The sequence below is a fragment of the Lissotriton helveticus genome, chromosome 1_1, assembly GCF_964261635.1.
Source record: "Lissotriton helveticus chromosome 1_1, aLisHel1.1, whole genome shotgun sequence".
Lineage (NCBI taxonomy): Eukaryota > Metazoa > Chordata > Amphibia > Caudata > Salamandridae > Lissotriton > Lissotriton helveticus.
Genome location: NC_136057.1, coordinates 1,075,448,041 through 1,075,470,541, shown reverse-complemented (window position 1 = coordinate 1,075,470,541; position 22,501 = coordinate 1,075,448,041). Strand labels below are relative to the sequence as shown.

The 22,501-nt window shown below is 42.7% G+C and overlaps 1 protein-coding gene across 5 annotated transcripts in view; it reads left to right on the top strand.

The window, feature by feature from the left end:
• The window catches only part of LOC144821103 (uncharacterized), a 551,585-nt gene that overhangs the window by 233,019 nt on the left and 296,065 nt on the right, over nucleotides 1-22,501 (top strand). For all 5 annotated transcript variants that reach the window (XR_013608229.1, XR_013608235.1, XR_013608223.1 and 2 more), the window contains one exon: nucleotides 3,481-3,611. Coding sequence is in view for 1 of the 5 variants with exons in the window: in XM_078677983.1 (XP_078534109.1) it covers nucleotides 3,481-3,611 (131 nt within the window). In the remaining 4 variants the exon portion in view is untranslated. The remainder of the gene's footprint in view (nucleotides 1-3,480; nucleotides 3,612-22,501) is intronic.

Sequence of the window (22,501 nt, the reverse complement as noted above, 5' to 3'; positions counted from 1 at the left end):
TGCATCTGTGAAAGTTACGTCCCTGCACAAAATAGGCAACAGAATGGCAGACAGTAAAACTATTAAAAAGCACACACAAGCTATATGAAAACACTTGGCAGCTATGCATTCTGTAATGGCTTTTATTAAAACAAATGGTACGTCAAGTATGTTTGGAAAATTTAATAAATGATGAATTTGAAAGACAGTCATTTTCATTCAGCACACACCTTCACTTCACCTTCAAATTATACACCAAGGACTCAAAAATTAAAGTCACCCGAGGCTCTCTGTATCTTGAGGTGACCAGCATAATTGTCTCATAGCTTTGGAGGCATTATGAATATGAGATTTCTGTTCTTTTATTTTGAAGTAACATATGTGATGCTAGTGTGTCGCAGCAGACAGTGGAGTCCATTCAAAGAACAACCTGTGATAGAGCCGCCAGTAGCGCATGCGCCTTTGCAAGCAAGGAAAATGGCCCTTTTGACTGTTGTTTGGTGATTCAAGATGCCCTTCAAGGCTCTGGACCGCCTTGCCACTGCCCATGCTGCACTAATGTTAATTATCTAAGGCCCTCGGTGCCATCCACTGTTCTGGCATGATTCAGCTGTTGGAGGAAAGTAAAATGTGCTAAGTTATGATTACACTGTTTATTTAAATTGGTAGTTCAAACCATTGCAACCTTTATCATGCCCTTTAGGAAAGGGAGACACTTCTTTGTGACACTCTTCGAGTGGAAATAATTTGTTGTGCCCTTCATGTATGTCTCACAGGGCACGGAAGCTAGACTTTGAATATGGCAGAAAAGGAATGCTAATAGTGTTACTTTTCAATGTACAGAGCACGGAAGCAGTTCTTTCCTTAAGCTGCTCAGAAAACGAAAACCTTTTAATAAAATAAATAAAAACGGTTGATCATACAAACCATTAATCTTCACAAAGTAACAACAAAAAAGAGTAATTGTACAGTGCGATTATTATGTTAATAAAGCACCTGCTGTGGAGCTCTGCGTCGTATGAAGGAACTCTGGAGAGCAGGCATGTTGGCACTGTGCCATGCTCAATGTTCAGCTCTTGCAGCAGGAAGCTTGCCAGTTAATGGCAGTGGCCCAGTTCCAGAAGTATCGGACGATGATGGGGACGATGCGGCAGGTGGCCCACATCTCACTGCAGCTGCGATAGGTATGGCCCATAGGAACACCATCATTGACAATTACTTCTCATGAGCACGTGAAATTGTGGTCGTCCTTGGCAATCATGGGACAGTACAAAATGTCCAAAAGCACAGCATACAATGTCATGTTACAGTTTCCTGCTGTGCCAGATGTTATCTGCCATGTTGTGCACATTTGCGGCACCAGTTGTGTCCTGTGTTCTGTTGTGTAGGTGTTGCTGTTTGTACCGGGATGTTGTCAATATCGAGGTGCACTTATACATATGTGTGTATTCTGCACGGTGGGTGATTCACTCCTGCGGCTCTGATTTGTCTGCCACTGGTCCCTTTCATGCGGTGTGCCTGTCAGTTCTGTGCTTCCACGGTGCTGGGATGTTGCAGACGTTGGTAACTTTAACTCTTTGTCGAGTTGTGACTCTTGGGCATGGTTTGTCCACAGATGTGTCGTTGACGTCAGGGGTTGTTTGTCCAGGTGGTTGTGTCAGAGTGTGACCTGCTGCTTTTCGGTTGTGGTCCGCACTCAGCCACCACAGTGTTGTGCCGTGTACATTGTCATGGCGATTGGACTGCATCCATGCTACTAGTCATGTGGTGTCTTTTGCATTGTCAGTGTGGCTGACGTACATGCATGTTTGCTGTGTTTCGCCAGTGTGCATGTGTTGGTTGTGTGCTTATTGATGTGTTGTGTGGGTGCCCCTTTGGGCACATGGTGTACGTGGGACTGCTTGGTGTTTGTGTGTGTGTGCTGAGGTGTTCCCGTGAGATCAGGGATATGATCCTGAGTCATTGTGGATGTGCAGTGTACATTGCTTAGTTGTGCATGTGTGCCATTGTGCCCATCTACCCCCGTCCACCCACTCCCTGGTCGGTGCGCACCCTGTTGATGTGGTGTCGGGTCATGTAGGATGGTGTCCGGATCCTCAACTCCTATCACTGTCTCCCGATTGGTGACTGTGACCACCATCTTCTCCATGTCATTCAGCTCCTGGGTGCGTTGCTGCTTTCGTGTTGGCAGTGAGTTTCTGCTTGGTTTTGCCATTCACATCAGTCCAGGGCCTCTTGTGCTCTTCCATTGTACTCCTCTGCCATGCGACGGCATTCACATGGTCCGAGGTGGTGTGCCATCTTTCCCTCTTTGTTGCCGATGACACGTTGGAGGTGATGTACAGTTGGTGGTGGTGTTCTGGCTCATCCGTGGCGATAATCGGGTTTTCCTGGCGACTGTACCCGTCTTCCTCTTATCATTGGCCTTCCACGGGCCCTGTATTCCTGGGTGTTCCTCCGTGGGGATTGTGGGGTTAATGTTGTCCTCTGCAGTCGGTCAGGGTGCATCCGTGGTACTCCGCAGTTGATGTCATTTTTTAGTGGCATTTTCCGTATGCTGTTCTTGTGCTTTTTCCCACATTACGCGTGGTTATTGCTGGCATCTCGCTGCTTATTGCTGATTTCCACATCGCGCTTTGGCTCATCGCATGTTTTTTCGCATTGAGGTTTGTGTTTTTATCTCCGTCGAGGTGGTTGTATCGCGGACATTAGCCACGGTCTCGGCAGCCTATGGCATGGTACCTCCTTGTTGTGAATTCCACCTTGACACAGGGTTATGTTCCCGTGATAGGCTGCGATGTGTAAAGTTGTGTTACACGTTCTTGTGAATATACCCCTCAGAGCACTGCCATTTTGGAATCCAAGGTGGTGCTTCAGTCAGGAACTGAAATCCCCCTTGCATCGGACTTTGCTCCTCTCAAATCTACATGGCCTCCAGGATACCCCTTCAGAACGACGACTGACAGCTTTTCTTTGATTGGGTGCGAGACTGTGTGAAGCACACATGTTTGTTAAGGTACTTACTTGATCTTGAATTCCCTAGACAAGCAGAGTTTAGGTCGCGTGCGAGTCCTCTGGGTGCACCTCATATAATATCTGGCACAGTTAAGAAAAATGTAATTTCTTGCTACCACTCTGTATTTCCAATGTATTCTTGACGTTAATAATATCTACAATATAAAGATTCTTAGCAACAAGGCTACCTTTCAGCGCTGCTGTAGTGTTGTCGCATAGATATTTGGCCATTTTGTAGCATTTATGAAGTTTCAGTCCTCGAAATACTTTAGGCAGGTTCAGACTGCTGGAGCCTGTCGATAAACCCTATTGTTCGATTGTAGATCTGCCCTTTATGCATGTCAAAGAGAAAGTAACGTGCTTCTGCAGATACACAGCAAAATAATTTTCTGAAAAAAGACCTCTCTTAATTTTTATAAGTGTTTTGTATTATATGTGTCTTGTCCATCGCATTGTTCTAAATGCAAATATCATTTCCCCATACAGCTTTCTCACAGTATCGGTAGAGAGCGGTTTCCATGGCACGAAAGTGTAAATTATGCACGAAGCAAACTGAAGAGCATTTTATACATCACTCATCCCATTATGCCCGCACTGTTGCTCAATTTCGACACCAGGTAAATCATTTATATTTTGTATACCTCCAGAGGAACATGTGAAGCGCGGAGTGCAGTTGTTTTGTAGATAAGATTTTCCTGGTGCGTTTTGATGATATTTGCTTTAAAAAAATAATAGTAATTGTTTAAAGAATTCCGCCACTGAGCCAATTCTCAAGAGCTGAACAAGCATCTTCTTGTTCTCAAATAATCAAGTTAGGTAAACATGAGTCACATATACACAAACGTAGTTATAAATATTGCATTATGTGGAAAGAACCAGCTTCTTTTTCGATTTACTTTGTCATACTCAGTACAAACACTCGATACTAGTATCGTCCATCAAACTGTCTTAAAAGCTGTGTCTTTGTGTTACCACAGTGACTGTTATTTGTTTGATAATACGAATAAAGTGACATCCGTGAATTCCCAAAGTTAGTATTTTCCTCGTATTTCCTCGATGATGTCAGTAGTTCTGATACGAGCTAAAAGGATCCATTGTTCATAGACTCAAGTCAATCCTGAAACTTTTTTGTGGTCGAAAGCAGTTGTACACCAGAGAAAGTTATAGTATATGCACGAAGTTAATGTACACATTTCACAAAATCAAGTACGTGCAATACAGCGTGTGTAACCATTTTCTAAATATAGCACACACATACATTTGGAATGGGTTTGATAGCGCAGGCGTTAGGGCCCAACTGTGGTGGTTGAGGCTTTTTACTCCTGAAGTCCTGGGGCCCAACCTACTATGGATCGTGAAAAACTGGGCCAAGTACCACTTCTGCACTTGATTCTCAATGGTAGCTGTGGATGAGAAGTCAAGGGCTCCCTCGGGGTTTGTAGGGGGGGAAGTATGCATTCAAGTTAGTGAACACAAGTAACTTCTAAAGTGCATAGCAGTGTCAAAAAATCAATGTCCAGTCAAATACTTATTTTTATAATAAAAAGTATTTGACTTCTAACCCTACTTATTCAAAGCAGTGTTACGACCCATATACCAATAACAAATTTCCCCTTGAGTTTGGGGTGCTAGTGTTTCGCTAGCACGTCCCTGTCCAACCCGCTTTTCCTAATGTGATAGGAATTATTCCCATTTCGTTTTTTCTTCACCTCCAAAGTATCTTTTGTAGTAGAGAAATCTTTTTTTTTGCATGCCCAGGAAATAAGGGGATGTGTGGGGCACTTGTTCAATCTACTTTTGGCCCTACTTCATCCACTTTTGTATGAGTATTGTCATGAAAAATGGGTTGTAAAACATTGAAATGGTAAGGTGTAACACTTAAGGTTGTGCACCCTTCCCAGTGGCAGCTTTACAATACCTCCCCAGGCAATGCCCTTGTTCTCATTGCTAACACTCAACTTACAACACGAGACCTGTCACTCTTGGATATGCAGCAGATCAGCCACATGTTCAGATCTTCAGGAGTCCCAAGTTTCCTCTGAATACGTAAATATCTAATATTTATTTGTTCACGACTTACTATTGCAAGACAGGTGTGATTTTATAGCTGAACTTCCATGTGCATAGGATTCTTTCAATCAAGCCAGGAGCACTCCAATTTTTTCCTATTGAAAAAACTGTGGGTGGAAGGATATTGTTTTGTTATTCTAGCTGCTCGTCTAATAATATGCATGCAGTATGATGCAGGACAGAAAACAATGTCGCCAGGTAGAAATAAAACAATTGTATTTATTTTATTTTTACAATATATGAAATCTGTTATATGGATTCATATCGCACGAGTCCTGTTTAATTTTTATGAGGCTATGAGTTTTTTGTCTATACTCCTGTGTATTAAGTAATTGGAATTCGTTTTAATATACAATCAAATAAAACGCATGGCGAAAGGTTTTATCATGCATCTTCCTGTAGCCATTATGTCTTTGCACTTACACAACACTATAATTTACGTTCTTTAAATGCGCGCAGGTGTTCAAGATTGGCATATTTCAGCAAAGACTGAAGACTTCACAAATTCGGGATAACAGAGGGCCTCTCCCAAGGGATATGTCTTCGACCTAGAAGCAGACATGTGTCAATTGCCAAATTGAACGACCGACATGCACTTTCGTACAAGACGAGCCCAATACCTAGTGATGTCAACAGTGCTATGATTGAGTTTTTATATGCAACCAGGATGTGCCGACCTTCCTGCAGTAGGTTGTTACCACATGCTGAGAAATGTTCCCTAGCTACTATCCTCCAGGCACCTCTCAGCTCGAAAAATATGAAATTAGGATTTATTGTTACAGGTTGATATGGAAGGGTTCATGCCAATCTTGTACATTCAGTCATTTCTAAATATGCAGTACCTACAATACAGTTCCGTTGTTAAATGAATGAACTATGCTCTGGTATACTCTCGCACCCCCTGCTGTTATTCTCCATCTGAGATGACACCATTTTTGATAGCAGATGCATGCTATTTCCCTCTTTGAAGACATCGACTGCTAAACAGGGTTGCGTTACTTGCTATAAGCTGTTGATGTGAGAGAACTTTCTTAATTGTTGAACTACGTATTGACCATGCAATAGAAAAGTGATTCCCAAACTTTTTAGACTCACAACCCACTTTTTAGAGTCGCAAACGTTCCCAACCCACCTACCATTAATTAATATGAGGCAGAACTGTGTTTTAATGTAACTACAGCTTCCTGTGGTAACGTATTGCCATTTAGCACATTTTCCATTGACATGTCTGGTGAATTTGCACAGACATACAGTTTTATAAATAACACTATATAGCACACTGTTGGACCTGTCAGCCTTAAGGAGGTCTTCCATCTTCCAGCAAACCCTTTGCCTGCTTACCACCTCTTTTTGCTGATTCTTTTTGTTGGCCTTAGGACTCTGAGCACTTTACAACTGCTAACCAGTGCTAAAGTGCATGTGATTCTTCCCTAAACATGGTTATATTTGGTATATCCACAATTGGTGTAGTTCATTTTTCTGTAAGTCCCTTTTAGAGGTAACTACCTGTGCCCAGGGCCTGTAAATTAATTGCTACTGCAGATTGTGCCACACACACAAGTAGCCCTTTAAACATGTCCCAGGCCAGCCACTGCAGAGCCTATGTGTGCAGTTTTATTGCCATTTCGACTTAGCATTGGAAACCGTTTGCCAAGCCTTAAACTCCCCTTTCATTACACATATGTCACCCTTATAGTAGGTTCAACAACAAATAGCAAGGGGTCAGCTCAAATGCAACCTAAGTTAAATTCCTACGTGGTGATCAAAGGAAAATGAAGTGGAACTAATAATGTGTTGTGAAAATCACACATAGGGTCTCTCATCTCTGTGAAAAGATTCCCATCAGTCACCACTCGGATCCGCGAACTGGCAGATGTTTAAAGCCTAATCCTACATGTGGTGCCCAGTGTGAGGAGAACACATGATGTATAATGGGGTGACTGAAAGCAGTGCTAAAAGTGAAGTGCAAAGTGAAGTTGTGAAAAAACTATAAAATTAAGTAGAGAAGAGAATTTTTTTTTTAATAAGATTCTCTTCGGTCCTAAAATAAAAGGAGTGCGTAGTGGTCTAAACAAATAACCACTATTAAAGATGAAAGGTCGACATGTTTCTGCAGACTAATTAGATCCACGTGGTATCTAGCTGCTTCCTCAGGACCATTACCGCTACTGCTTATAGACCTCCCACGACAGCCCAGAGGGACGCCCGGGGTACCGACGGACAGAGCGGTGCCTCGTTTTACCTGCGCTGCAGCCAGGTGAGGTGGGACTTTTCTCTCCTGCCAAATTGTCAGGGGAAGGATGTTATCACTATATCTCAGGTGATATTTTATCTTTTTCACTAAATTTTCTATAAGCAATTTGCACAAATAGCTTATACATTGCCTCCTAAGTTAAGGTTGTCTGCTCATTGTCAAGCTACCAGAGGGTGAGCACAGGATTATTTATGGCGTGTAACTGACTTACCTGACTAGGATGGTCTCAACTTGGACAGGGCGAATATCTCTCCAAACTTCTAACGCACACCCATGATAATGTGTGGAAATCGGGTTCTATGAATATTTATAAAGTGTGTATCGCAAAGTGAGTGTCTTTTTTTGTTTGATCCTATTAAAATCTCCGTTTCCAGCTACACTTTAGAATTACAATAAAAGTGTTTCATTTTTGCTTTCCTAACTGCTGGAGGCATACAGTTTATTTGCAGATATTTGTGTATTGCAAAAACTGCATCCTACATTGTCACATAATTCACTTTGAAAACTCCTCTCACTTAGCAATTAGTGAAAGAAAAGTAAACACCAATTTGACCTCTGTCTTTGAATCGCCTGCAAATGTCACAAGTTAACACAGAATTTAAAGTCATCTTTATTACTCTGACCTTCAACCCACCAGAAATTACCTCATGACCCAGAGTTTGGGAACTACTGCACTGGATATCAGTAATACCTTCCAGACTTTGAAATATTGCTTTGGCGGTCTATAGTAGAAATGTGCAAAATGTAACACATATTAACTTTCACGTTGTGTTCTTTACTGAACTCTTATTTTTGAGCCATGATCACCATTTTCCTCCCCCACCTTGTAATAGTGGGACGGTCAATGTACACTTTAGTTGGCTGGGGATAGTGGGTGGAGAAGAGTGGAATTCAGACAGTACACGGAACAACTGCTCTCTCTAACTACATTTTAATTTTTTATTCCTCATAACATTAAACAAATGATATTTAGCTTCCATCTGTTGTCAGATTGGAGAAGAGACAACCTAAATACAGAGGATTTCATAGTGAACCTGAAAATGAAATCCAAATTAATCAAGTCTGTTCCTTGAATTAGACAGCAGTGTCTCAGAAAGTAGGTGCGGTCAACTATGCTAAGCATTTTAATGGTTGCAAATGCTCCGATTTTGATTTTACAACAGTTATAATGTGTTTAGGAGTATAGCGTTTTTCCCAATCCAAAAACGGGATAACATGGATAACAATTCAGTATCTGAAAAGGGCCTGGTGAGGCATCTCTTCCAAATACCGAATCTATATCATCTGTATGCATGTTTTGTGACCAAAATATAGTCGGAGGATGCAGTAATGCATTTGCAAACAGAAGGAGGTCCTTTTGCTTTGTTAGCCCCAAAAAAGTTTTTGAAGAGTAGGCCTGCCACTATGAAAGTTAAAAAAAATGAATGCAGCATGAGTTCCTTACAGGAAAACAGGCTGAATTACAAAAAAAAATCTAATTGTAGTGAGTCTCAATTTGTGAACTACCACATCAGTATTTATGAGGTAGGTCAGATTGCGATCCACCATGATTCGGAACTGTAAAAAACGAACTATTAGTACATCGATCCTTTCTTAAAATTATTTAACGGTCACAAAAAATACTGGTCACAAATTGCAACCATTATTTTGCAACTTCTAAATAGTACATCTAGCACTCAGTTCAAATTTCCCAGCGGCTTACATGAACAAATCATTGTTTACAACTATCCGTCACCTTACCTGAAAAAGCCCACTTATATCCCAGATACATTTGCAATGGAATTAATTATCAAGGTATTGTACCTTCTAATTGCAATCTCTAATTTGTGTTCCTATGCTCAAATGCAAAAGAGAAGCATATGGTCACAAGTTTATATAAAGGTGTATGGAACTAACAATAACCCACTCTGTTTCCACAATGGAAGGGATCATTGTGTAATCCGTAGATTTTAGTGATCCATACAGATATAAATGTTCACTGTAAATCATAATTGATTCTGATTTATGAGGCTTGAACTTTCCAGTCACATTGAGGATTAATAGCGTTTCAAGCTTGTGGATTAAAAGTGGAATGCTTTTTTGTACCGGTAAATCCAAAGAAAGCCAAGAAGGTTCTTAACCTGAATGTGGGTGTAAATACTTTTCTTAAAAGTCTTTACATTGAAAATTGGAAGCAAGCAATTATTGTCAATAATACATTGTTACAGTACATGCCCATGGATACAGTTCCTTCACATTGCAGGGAACACTTCAAATACAATTGATATAAACTTATAAGTAGCCGGTATTGTAGGTCCCACCTCTCATTATTCCCGATGTAAGGGCGAATTCTCAAACGGCAAACATATAATTCCCCTGCTTTTATACCATGACCCCCAGATCTTGGTCCATTTCTGAGGACAACCTCTCCCTTCATAAATTACTCTTTCAGCCTGCATGCACCAATCCATGTCTTCTTCCCACTCTCGAAGCTTAGGTCCGGCCGCCCTCCTCCACTTTTTTGCTATATTATGTTTCGCCACCATTCACCCCAGGGCGATCCAGGTTTTTTTCTCTGGATATGAAATCATTGTCGTCCCAGATGTTAAGGAGGCACCATCGGGGAGAAACCGTTTCTTGTTTACCACACAAAAGTCAGCATTTTTCCCGTTATTTTATCCCAGTATTTCTGAATAATCTGGCAATCCCACCATTAGTGTAGAAAAGTTCCCATTTGACCGCAATTTCTAGGGCAGAGCGAGGATTCCGAGACACACATTTCTACCAGTGTCGTATTCGTGTAGTATGTTCTGTGTAAGATCTAATTGTATAAGACGGAATTGAGAACATATTGCCACCTCCCGGGGCGACAACGGTGCTTCCTGCCACTCTTTGTCACTCATATCTCCTATATCCTCCACCCACCTAGCTCGTAGTTTTCCCAGGGGGTCCGGCACATTATTTGATATTTTCTTATATGTTAGGGATATTGCTTTTTTTCTTCAATAATCATCTAAAAGTCTATCCTCCAGGGGGGAGGAACCCGGGGGCTCAGTACCTCTAGGTATTGCCTTTGAAAGGGCGCTCCGCACCTGTAAGTATTGAAAAGTCTCCCCTACACCGAACTTATAGTCCTTTTGAAGCTTGCCAAAAGGAACTGTCTTTCCTTTCGCCCATAGGTCCCCAACTTTGGAGAGCCCAGTGAGGTCCCATTTATCAAACCCAGGGTGTTTAGCCAGCAATTCCTGTTGTGCTGACTCCAATAGTAGAGTAGCTAATGTTATCTTATTTTCCACCCCAGAGAGGTTGTTGCCACGCCCACTGTATATCGTTATTAGGTAGTTTTCAGATGGCATATTATATCTGTCCTTTCTATACGCTGGGTCTGTTTGTGGCCAGTGCACCCAGTGGTTCATGACTGCAAGTTGAGCCACCTAATAATAATAGTAGGTTGCCGGGAGGGCTATCCCCCCCCCCCATCATACCAACTTTTTGTGAGTTTATTCAGTGCTATGCGAGGGACACGACTATCTCAGAGGAGTGTACAGATTTCAGCAACGATTGCCTGAAAATATTTTGGTCGAACCGGTTAGGGAACATTTTGTAACATGTAAATAAATCAGGGGAGTGCCATCATTTTATACAGGGCGGCCTTTCCAAGCAACGTGAGAGGCAGTGTCCTCCAGTGCCGCACATAGTCTTGGAGTGGTCACATAGGGGGGGCTAAATTACGCTCATAAAAGACTGCTGGATCTGTTGTGACATAGATCCCTAAATATCGAAACATGTCAGTTACTCTTTGTGCAGCACAAAGCCTCGGAGGCTTGACAGCTGGGCCGCTTAGAACATATATGAGCGACTTTTCCCAGTTAATAGTATAACCTGAGTATTTTTGGAAGAGGGTAAATATATGCAGAGCTTTGTGTATGGAGGAATATGGATTGGCCAAGTACAGAAATATGTTGTCTACATATAAGGAGATTTGTTCTTCCCACTTCTCCGTCCATTTGAGTCCTCTGAGGAGCGGATCTCCCCGGATCCATGTCGCCAACGGTTCTAGCTCCAAAGTGAATATTAATGGTGAGAGCGGGCATCCCTACCGTGTTCCCCTTTGTAGCTCAACGGTCTTGGATCTACCTCCATTCACTGTAACCTGTGCAAGGGGCCCTGCATAAAGAAGTTTTACCCATTATACGTATTTCTCTCCAAACCTAAATCTCTCCAAGATTGCGAATAGGAAAGGCCATTCAATCATGTCAAACGCTTTTTGGGCATCTAGCGATATTATTACTGCTTCCTCGTCGACATTTCGAGCTCTGCCCAACACTCCATGGAGGCGCCGCAGGTTGAGCGTGGCTTTCCTATCTGGCCTGAATCCAGATTGATCCGGGTGGATCAACTTGAGCAGCAGGGGAGTCATACTCATCGCAAGGATTTTGGCAAGAATCTTCACTTCAGCATTTCGTAAAGAGATGGGCTGGTATGAGTCACAGTTGTCAGGTGGTTTCCCACTTTATGTGTATTGCAACAATATTGGCAAGCCGCTGACTCTCAGGCAGGGTACCACGCTCCACGCTTTCTGCGTACATCTTCACTAAGTACGGAGCTATTGTGGAAGCCGTTAGTTTATACAATTCTATAGGTAGACAACTTGGTCCCATTGCCTTCCCTAACTGTAATGCCACAATTGCCTGTACCATCTCTCTCTCAGTTAAATCTACCTCCAAACTATCCTTTTCTGCTTCAACTAAGGAGGGGAGCTTGAGGATGGCCAGCAGTTCTTGGGCCTCTGTTTGTGTGGAGGTCCCTGCTGGTGTGTATAGTTGGCTAAAGTATGTTGTAAAGGTCTTTGCTATTTCTTGCCTATCTCTACACAGTGTTCCGTCGTCTGATGTTGTCTCAAACACCCATCTGTTGGCCTTTTCCCGTTTATCCAACCATGCTAACAGTTTACTTGCCTTATCTCCTATTTCATATATTCGGTTGCATTTTCGACGCTTCTTCAGCGATATCTTTATTCTCTTTTTGTTTGACCGATAACCTATGTCTGGTGTCCGGGGTATCCAGTAAGACAAGCTCAGCTTCTATTCTGCTGACCTCCTATTCTATAACTAGTAATTGTTTCTGCTTTTCTTTTTTATGTCCGGCCATAGCCAAAATACTGCACCCCCTAATTACAGTTTCATAAGCCTCCCACATCACTTGTGCTAATTCCACTGACCCTTTGTTTTCTTTAAAATAGTAGTTGCTTCTACTAGGTCTTCTTTTATGCTTGGTATCATAAAGTATCAGGGGTGAATTGCCAGTATGTTTCCTCACGGAAGGTGTACCTCCATAACAAGCCACCAGCGGGAAGTGGTCCGAGATGCCTCCCGGGAGATGAGCCACCTCTCTAAACATTGCAAGTTGATCTGCTCTCCCACACATATAGACCATTTGGGACAGACTACCATGGGCCCCTGAATGAAAAGTAAACTGGCTAGTTGTTGGATTGTAAGCTATCCACATGTCGAATGGGCCCGTAGCCCTCACGAAATCCTTGAGTGCTTTCCCAGTGGCCTTCCTAGATTTGGTCGGCTGTCTATCCCAATCGCCACTAATGGCCATGTTGCAGTCTCCTCCTATTAGAATTTCTCCTTCCGGTAGGTTAATTAGGTTTGTCCCTAAATAGGCAAGAGCGGAGGAATGCAGTCTCAGCGGGACATAAAGGGACATGATATTTAGTAGTCAGCCTGCTCAATAACCGGATAGTGTGACAAATCTCCCAGTCTATCATGTTTAATACTATTTATAGAGAGGGGAGACACTAGGAGCTGATTATTGATTATTAGGTCCAGTGACCCCTGCTCCCGAAAAGTAACTAGTACACAAAAGGAGTCACTGTTCCTTGTAGAGGATGAAGGAGGAAGAAACTTTTTTTCATGTGCTTTTCTATCTGTGGGGGACAGTGTGTCCTCATCATAATGCCCTCATATACCCCAAAGGATGTTATGCTTCATCATTTGGGCTTTACTCCTCGTCAGGCCGGCTCTGCAATACCCTACGGGTCCCCCAAAGGGTCTCTTTATCAGAGATTTTTTGATGAGAAGCCGTTTGGCCGCCATTGATACTAAAATTGACCTTTCTTTGGTCCTGAAGAAGCGCTTTGGGTCTCCTTCTGAGGCCACATACAGCGCGAAATATGTTGACCGTTATATGTGTCCATTAGGGATATATACCCAGCTGCAGAGGGACATTATTTCCCCTATAGCAGAACTACACACTTTGTTTTAACAATGACAGAGGGATCACCCTAATAAATAGTACCCACTCTCCCTCCAGTCATTTTTTAATACGCCGCTTTAGACTTCACTGTCACTTACTCCCCCGCACCCAACCGGCTTCTCATCAAAAGATCTCCGATAAAGAGATCCTTCGGGGGGACCCGTAGGGCATTGCAGCGCCAGCCCGACAACGAGCAAACTCCAAATGATGAAGCATGACATCCTTCGGGGTGCGTGAGGGCATTATGATGAGGACACACTGTCCCCCACAGATAGAGTAGCACACGAAAAAAGTTTCTTCCTCCTTCATCCTCTGCAAGGAACAGTGACTCCCTTTGTGTACTATCATGTTTAATCCTCTGTATTGTAAATGGGAGGGATTTGCGCAGAAGTATACCAACTCCTCTTGATCCCCTTGCATATCCCGCATGGGCCACAAATTTGTAGCCCCATCTATTCAGTGCACAATAGGAATTCCTTGTATGTTCCTGCAATAACACAATGTCCGGCCTTTGCCGATTTAAATATTGCTACACTATCCATCTTTTGATTCTGTCCCCCAACCCATTAACATTCCATTAAAGGATCTTTAAATGACCAGGGGGGGCGGGGCGTTAATGGCAACTTTTCATGCATTTCTTAGTGATTCGGGGATTAGGGGATATCACACACATCTTGGGCTGCCAGAGGCAATGAATCGCCTGATAGCCAAGGCTAACCGCATTACAACTTGATATATTTTCATCCTGCATATAATCTCTTTTAGCACATGTACTGTTTGATTTTGTCCTCCTTGAACAACTTGAAAAACCCAAAACTTCTGTCCGTCGACAGTGTGGAACTTTCCCACCCCTCCCTGCCTCCCTGCACTGTGGACTTGAAAAAGTCCAAGGTGAATCAGCCAAGTATGAGTGTTATTACGATTAATTAAGTCTTGTGAGTCACTCCACTACTTAGCATTGCTGCCACACCTCTCCTCCTACTCCAAACCTGCGTCCTGTATGCGATTCTCCTGGCATCAATCCTGTCCCTGTACATGTTTCTGAGGGTCAGCTCTGTGTGCTCCAACAGTTCTCCAGCCCTCAAGCCACTCCCAGGCCTCCTCAGTAGATGTAAAAAAACATTACTTCAATTCCGCTACCACCCTGAGTTTAGCCGGGAAGAGCAAAGCGTATTTTATATCCTTGACTTTGTGCGCCTTTATTACCTCAAGAAAGGAGCGGCACATCTTTTAAACCTTCATTATGAAGTCCGGGAAGAAGGATATCGTTGAGTTCTGACACTTCAGTGGAGGAGCAGAGCGGGCTGTTTGCAAAATTATGTCCCTATCTCTAAAGTTGAAAATTCGTGCTAGGATAGGGTGTGGGGGTACACCCGGTGTCGGGGGGCCTCCCGGCACTCTGTGGGCACATTCGACCAAGAAGTATTGGGAGAAAGCACGGGGCTGCAAGTGATTTTGAACCTGGTCTTCCACAAATAGGTCTTGTAGCCGGGCCCTCCGCCTTCTCGGGAACTCCCAAAATACAGACATTGTTCCTCCAGGAGCGCACCTCATAATCTTTCAGCTTTGCCTCCAATTATGTTGTGGTTGTCAGGAGCTTTTGCATGTCCAGTTTATGTGCATCAGTGTTTTTTTCTAGCGTGGAGATGGAATCTTCAGTGGCTTTAACTCTGTCCTCTACGTTATGCAAGTCCGCGCGAAATAATGTCATCTCAGTGTTGACTATGTCAATCTTATGTGAACTCAAGCGCCGATCGTACACCTTATATTACCTCCATTACGTCATGGAGGGAGGGGAGTCTTCCTCTATTAGTTTCGATGGGGCATTTGTCTCCGATTCCTCCCCCCCTGTTAGCTCTGCTTTGGAGTGTGCGTATTTTGCAAGTTTGTTTTGGTGCGTTGGCATCTTGGGTTTCGACATCTTGTCGGGGGTACAGTGTATTTTCTCCCCCACTATTGCCCTCTCTTTGGAGGTGATCAGTGCTCCTCAGTTTACCCTGGTACAGTCCTGGTTATGGCAGCTGTGCACCACACACCCCACACATGCCTGTGTTGAGGTGTCCGAGATCTTCTGCTCTTCCTAGTGCCTTGGACCTTAGTATCGGGCCAATGCCTGGTTTCTACATTCTTGCGGTTTTTAGGAGGCCTATTTGTGTCTCTGCCCCCCTTTAGCTACGTTATTCACCGCAACGGGACTGATCCGCCACTCATGCCACCTTAGATTTGAAGGACTCGCGTTTCACTCACCGGGCCTCCGTAGTGTCACAGCCCCGGGGAGGCCTCACTGTCACAGGCCTATCCGTCTCTGATCTCGGCTTCCGCCGCATAGCACAATGGCGGGGAGTCAGATCATCTGTTACTGCCCTACTCGTGTCTCCCTAGGTTGCAGGGGTCAGTACAATACCGAATCGGGTCTCTGGTTTCGGCTCTCGGACCGGGTTCACCGGAGGTCTGCAGGGGCAGCCATCTTTGCTGTGACCCTGACGGAGACCTCTTCTTCAGCAGTAGGAACAGCCGTCGCAGTTCTCTCCCGGGTCGCGATCGCCTGCACCCGCAGGGCTCGTCCGTCTGCTCGGCCATCTTGGGTGCTCGCTGGCCACGCCCCAGTGGGTGTAAATACTTGTATCATAAAACTTAAATGCTTAATAGCAAGAAACAGTATTACAAAAAGGGATAATGTGACCGCCATTTGTGAGGTTCTTTCCACAGTGCCAGCACATCATTTAATAAAGATTAAATTACAACTTGTTTACCTTCATGAATAGGCCAGTAAGTAATTTTTAATATGACAACTAATCACACATTTATTCTACCCTACAGTTGTGCAGGTGACATGATTTCACTTTGCAATCTTCTCAGTGAACATAAAGATTTTATCAAAGTACTTCCATTCAAGTGATGCCGAATTGTGTTAAATTATATTTCAATCTAATATACAGACAAGCTAAAGTACTGTAAGAACATGAACATTGCATTCAACATATACAGAAGCTAACTCTGATTAATTTTCTGGCACTGTCCCCTTACAAAGGAGGAATTTGTTTGCTATTTATATCAGAGTATAAGAAATTGGGTTATTAGTTGAGAAGGGTGGCATCCTCACTCAAATAATGAATGCAATCATTGTCAGGGCGAACCTCAAAGGTCATTAAATTATCCTGGGCTCAACTTCTTGTAGCTTGGACTAAAAGGAGCCAGGCTTAACCTAGATGCAATGAGTATAGTATTTATGCAACACACAAGCAGGAATAAATTGAAAACTCTACACAAGAAAAAGCAGAAACTAATTTAGAAAGATAAAGTAAAATGTAATGAATAGAATGACCCTAAACAACAAAAATTCAATCAGTGGAGATAAGAGTTTTTAAAGATTCAGGTGCAAATTGTGCCAAGAAGCACATGGCGTCACTCACAATTATGATGTCACACTAGACTGAGGGAAAGTCACAAGTTCATGCTAACTACATGTGAGCAGCTATCAGATACAGGGACCAGTAGTCCTGCCGAAGAGCTACCTTCTCAAAGTCTCCGCAAAGACTTCCATTTGCATTGGCCTGATTGAGGTAACTATCGGTATGAGAAGCAGGTCGAGCATTGTGAACGGTAGTTGCTATAGCGCCAAGAGCTGGTCGTTTAAACTTCACAATGACGATCGTCATGGGCTGGCACCTCAAAGTGTGGGTCTCATGTTGCCGGTTGTTATGGATTTTTGCTGTTGGCATAGAGCATGTCCAGCTGGAGCTTCTTGTTGGCTGTCATTGTGGGTGGTCAATTCTCTGAGTCAAGAGGTCATTTGTGGTTGTGAGGACACCAAACTTCTCGATCTACACCTTTTCTTTAAGACGGGTTCACACAAATTGCAGCCAAGGTTCTTGGACCTGGGGGCATGTCATGGGGACCAGAGCTCACTCCAACATAGACCGGCATCAGGGCGGAGGCAGGTTCAATTGGTGCTGTTCAGCTTGGCAGTTGCATTAGGACCTCTGGAAGCTTGTTGTGTTGCTCACACAGTAGGTCAGCAAACTGACAGTTGGAGTCTCTCTGGGTAGCATGTATTCAAGGCTAGCAGGTGCAATCCTTTATTCAGTCAGCAAGGCAATCCTCCTTCTGAATCTTCCTGATCTCATGAGAGGATCTGAAGGTTACATGTATATATTTGGTGCCAGCCTTTGTATGGGGAAATTCACTAACATACCCCAAAAACTGGTTCTGGTCAGTTCTTCCCCTTACCCTGGTTGAGGCTCTAAACTGTCTAGAGTGATAAAGACGAGGGCAGGCCTGGTGTCAGGTTCCTATTTGTTTATTGCAGACAGGGCCCTTTGAGTGGTAATTAGGGCAGGGCACAGCTCGTCCCTGACCATCCTGCCAGGAAGACCCTCATCTCACACCCAGGTGTCCTTTGTCTGACTGTATGGAAGTAAGTGATGTACAACTCACAACAGCAGAGACATGATCAGTCATGTGACCCAGGACAGTGGCAGGAAAATGCCAACTTTCTAAAAGTGGCATTTTCAAAATTGCAACTTAAAATATAATTTCTCTAACTCAATCTCAATCAGAAGTTAGTACTTATTAAGTGTCATAAGGTAACCTAGTGTTAGTCTTTGAGAAGGATTGGCCTTGCCATATTGAAAAAAGAGTTTAGGTGTAATTTTCTGTTGGGGCATGAAAAAAACAAACACACATGTCTTACTTTTTACACATGCACCCTGTCCTATGAGTTTTTAAGGCGTTCCTTAAGGGTGAATTATTTGTATTAGCCTGGAAAAAGGTATATTTTGCCTGGTCTTAATGGCAATTTAAAATTGCACTACAGGTTGCAGTGGCAGGCATGAGGCATGTTTTACAGTACTTCTTTAGTGGGCGGCACAGTATGTGCTGCTGCCCACTAGTAGCATTTAATTTACAGGTCCATGGTACAGGTAGTACATTTATGAGGGACTCAAAAGTAAATTAAATATGCTAAGTAGGTGTAGGCCAATTTTACTATGTTTTAGGGGAGAGCACAAGCACTTTAGCACTTGTGAGCTGGGACAAGCTAACAAAAATGAGTTCTGAAAAGTAAGGGGGTAAAGGCAAAATGTTTGGGGAATACCACTCCAAGGATGTCAAATCTAACAACAAGATTGTTGAGTGTGGGACAAACAGTTCAGGTCTCGGAGGGAGGTAGTAGGTTGCGGCACAACATTCCTGAGTAGGTGTTGTACACATGAACATTTGGGGTTTTAGGAGACCTTGGCAACAAATCTTCAGGAAGCATGGAGTTGTTGGTTAATATCTCAATTGAGGTGGAGGCCGGGAGATAAGGTACACTAAAAGTAGGATGTTGATGAAGCAAATAATTTTTCATATCTTTAAGAGGGGCCTCTATATTGGCATAGCTCGATTGTACAATAATTAACACACAAGTTAGACTGAGCATATCTCAGGCTGAGCTTAATTATCCCACTCAGAGGTACTCCCCTCCAGTGAATTATGCAGATGTGGATGTCAGTGGTTGAAGCAAGCAAATGCCACAAGAGCTGGTATTTCTCTTTCACCAGCTAAAGGGCACTCTGATGGCACCCTGGTGTTCTTCCTTTTAAATAACATAGAACAGGTGAAGCATACACTGGAAACCCTCACATGGGAAAGAACTCCTCTTCGAAATACATTTTGAACAAAATTGTGTGTATTGCTTTAGTGACCAAATATGATTTTCTTCAAAATAAAAGTGTATTATACATTAAACTCAACAAAACCTGTTTCTCTTTTCAGATTAACTTCAGATTTTTTAAGGCTCTTGGGAACTAAAAAAAACAACTTTATGTATACACTTTTAACTACGTGATTTAGAAACTGGTCTTAGGGAGCTTTCTGATGAGGTTTCAACTCTGTTGTCACAACCTCATTTTGAGTACTTCAAATACATATGCTGACTTTTTCTTTTAAAGTAAAATTTCTTCTTGGTCTCATATGTGATATATACTAAGAAGATTTACCTACAGTAGCATGTCAAAGAACATTCATTATGAGAGAAGTCATGAAAGAAAAATCAGGCAATTCACCATTCTACACTATGGTTATCAGGACCGGGCAGGCCTTTTCTTCCAAACAAACGAAAGGTGATTGGAAGAATGCTTGCAATATGTCTAACCACAGGTAGTTGCTCAGGGTTGCATTACAACTCGGTGTTCTTTTGCTCACCATATAACCTCATTTTGGAGCCAGCCACATTCAATAGGATCTGCTAGGCCAGGCCCTCCCTGAAAAGAAACACAAGCAACCCAAGATTAGATTCCACCCTTTTTTCCACCAGACATTTCCCCGGTGGGCTGGAGCCCTTGGAGATCGGTTTGGAAATTCCAGGGCAGATGCTGCAGTCTTAGTCACTCTCCCCAGCTCACTGAGATTAATTGCATGAGGCACAGGGAGATGTTCTGCGGTGCTCTTGTGAGGAGTTTAAGCATATACATCAATTTGCTCCCTTGTTACCTTTACATTATTTCCTTCTTCCTGCTCCAGAAAAGTCTTTAAAACTGTGCCCTCAAAATACTATACAAAAGAGAGATGAATGATAGAAAATTGCACAGGACATAGTCTCAGATTAACTATTCTTGTTGCTTAGTCCCAGTGTTTTGTGAGACATAAAAACATATCTGGATTGCTTTAGCAATAGGAACACGTACTGTTGTGAGACCATAATCAATATAAAGTGAATGTTAACTGTTGTCGACTTGGAGCTTATGATTTAACATTTCACTACATCATAAAGGACACTGCCTTTTTTTTACTATTGGTCAACAATTGAACTAGATTATTCCATCCATGGTTTTCTTTTAATTGACAACTCCCTTGTTAATTTTCTTCACACTTGTCTGTTGTTGTTTTTCAGACTGTGACATTTTGATGTCACTAGCAAACTAGTTTTTTTTAACTTAATATCTAAAGTTCATACCCTGTCAATCCATGGAGACTTGGTTCCTCAGTTAACAGATCTGACTCTGGCACAAACATAAGCTAATACCCAGATTCTCAGTGATGGACAATACTGAGCAAATGCCATGTTTTTCTTATCATAATTCGACAGTCAATGGGGCAACCATAGATACATGCTGAATGAGTGGCAAAAAGAAAAAAGAAAATAATGTATGGGTCTTTGAGAGACAAATTCTGTGACTTCAACCCAGCTTATTATACAAGTGTTAGTATAACATGTGTCTGTGGATAGGAGAGCCTGTTAAAGACTGTCTTTATTTAGAAATCAAGTTTGGGATACGAGAGGGATTGAGTTTCGATAATAGAATCACATTAATGACTACATCTTGGTTAGAAGCCAAGCAATGACCGAAATGTTGAAAGAATATCAAAATCTATGACATCCTACTAACGTGCATAGTTGTGAGATTTCAAAGAGGAGTAGTCGTTGAAAATCAACCTTTAATACTTAGGGCCCTATTAGGATGGCGGATGGACTTGCGTCCGTCCGCCACCCCCGAGGAAGAGGGACCGTCCGCATGGGCAGCGGCGGTCCCTCCATGGCAATTAGGATGTGACCGCCACCCTGGCGGTCACATCCCCTACCTTTAACATTGCGGCAGATGCTGCTTCAAGCAGCACCCGCCACAAGGTTAAAACATGCATGTTGACCTTTGCAGGCACTGCTATCTTAGTATGGTGGGGCAAGAGAGTCACAGTAAAGAGAAATTGCCCTTTTAAAGAAATAGTCTGAGGCAGTGCTCTACCCAGCATCAATTTCTTAAACAAAAGATAATCAGATGCAGGGAGGGGTACAGAATTGAAGAAACCATTAATACTTCACTGAGCTCCATTAAATGCATCAGTATTCTGAAGAGGAGTGGACCCAAATTACAATATAAAGGCATTGAAGTAAAAGAGAGTATCAAACATAATGCGCTTCGTGAAACTGCTTCAAAATAGAGTTGGAGAAAATGTCATCTTTGAAGAGATGGAAGGTCACTGGGAGACCTAGGATATCCAGATCAGACAAGTATCTTTTATTTTTTTCACGAAGTTTTATATAACGTGAACTTGACCCAAAGGTATCGGGTATCAGAGTGCTTTACATGAGCACCAGTTGCTTACACAAGGATACATTCATTTTTGTGAGGCACGGGGAGATTAAGTGATTTCCCCAGAATCACAGGATGTTGAGCGTCATTGCCGAGACTCGAACCCAGGATGTTGAGCGTCATTGCCGAGACTTGAACCCAGTTCTGCAGATTCGAGAGCGTCCGCCCTAGCCGTTAGACTACATCCTCTCCCTCCGCTACATCTTCATTTGCACCTCAAAGGTAATAATCCACCAAAAGCTTAAAGCTCTTCCCTCAACAGTGGGTCGCATTAAATGTTAGGTAAACATCCCTAGGAGGCAGTTCACTGATCTTTATTGTGGTTCACTCACTAGAGGAGTAAATGATCCTCAATTTTCTTTCTTTTCAGGAGTCTTTTAATCAAGCAATTTATAAGTTATATTTTTTACAGTTTCTGCCTGTACATACTAAATCTAAACCAGAAATATACACTTGTGATGTCATTAATTATGTCATTTTAAATGTCATCTGTTTTTCCACGCCGTTTTTATGTAATGTTGATTTCTGTTCTTCAAAGCTAAACATAGTATGTTTTTTCCTGTACATTTCTTTGCTTTTGTCATGCTTTGCAGTGATGAGTTACTCTGGAGTGGTGTGCACTTTGTCCGGTATACAGTTTGCAAAGGTGAGAGGGTATGAGTATCCTTGGTGAGAGGGTATGAGTATCTTTGTTTGATATCCTTTATGAATTCCATGCACAGGAAGGCCTATGCGACATGATTCAAATTGGCATAAAAGGGACTCTATGGGCCCAAATGCATTTAAGGAAATTGACTGCTCCTGCTGCATTATTGATAGCTACACTTTTGCAATCCATATACTATCCTCGAGAAGACAACGCTGTAGG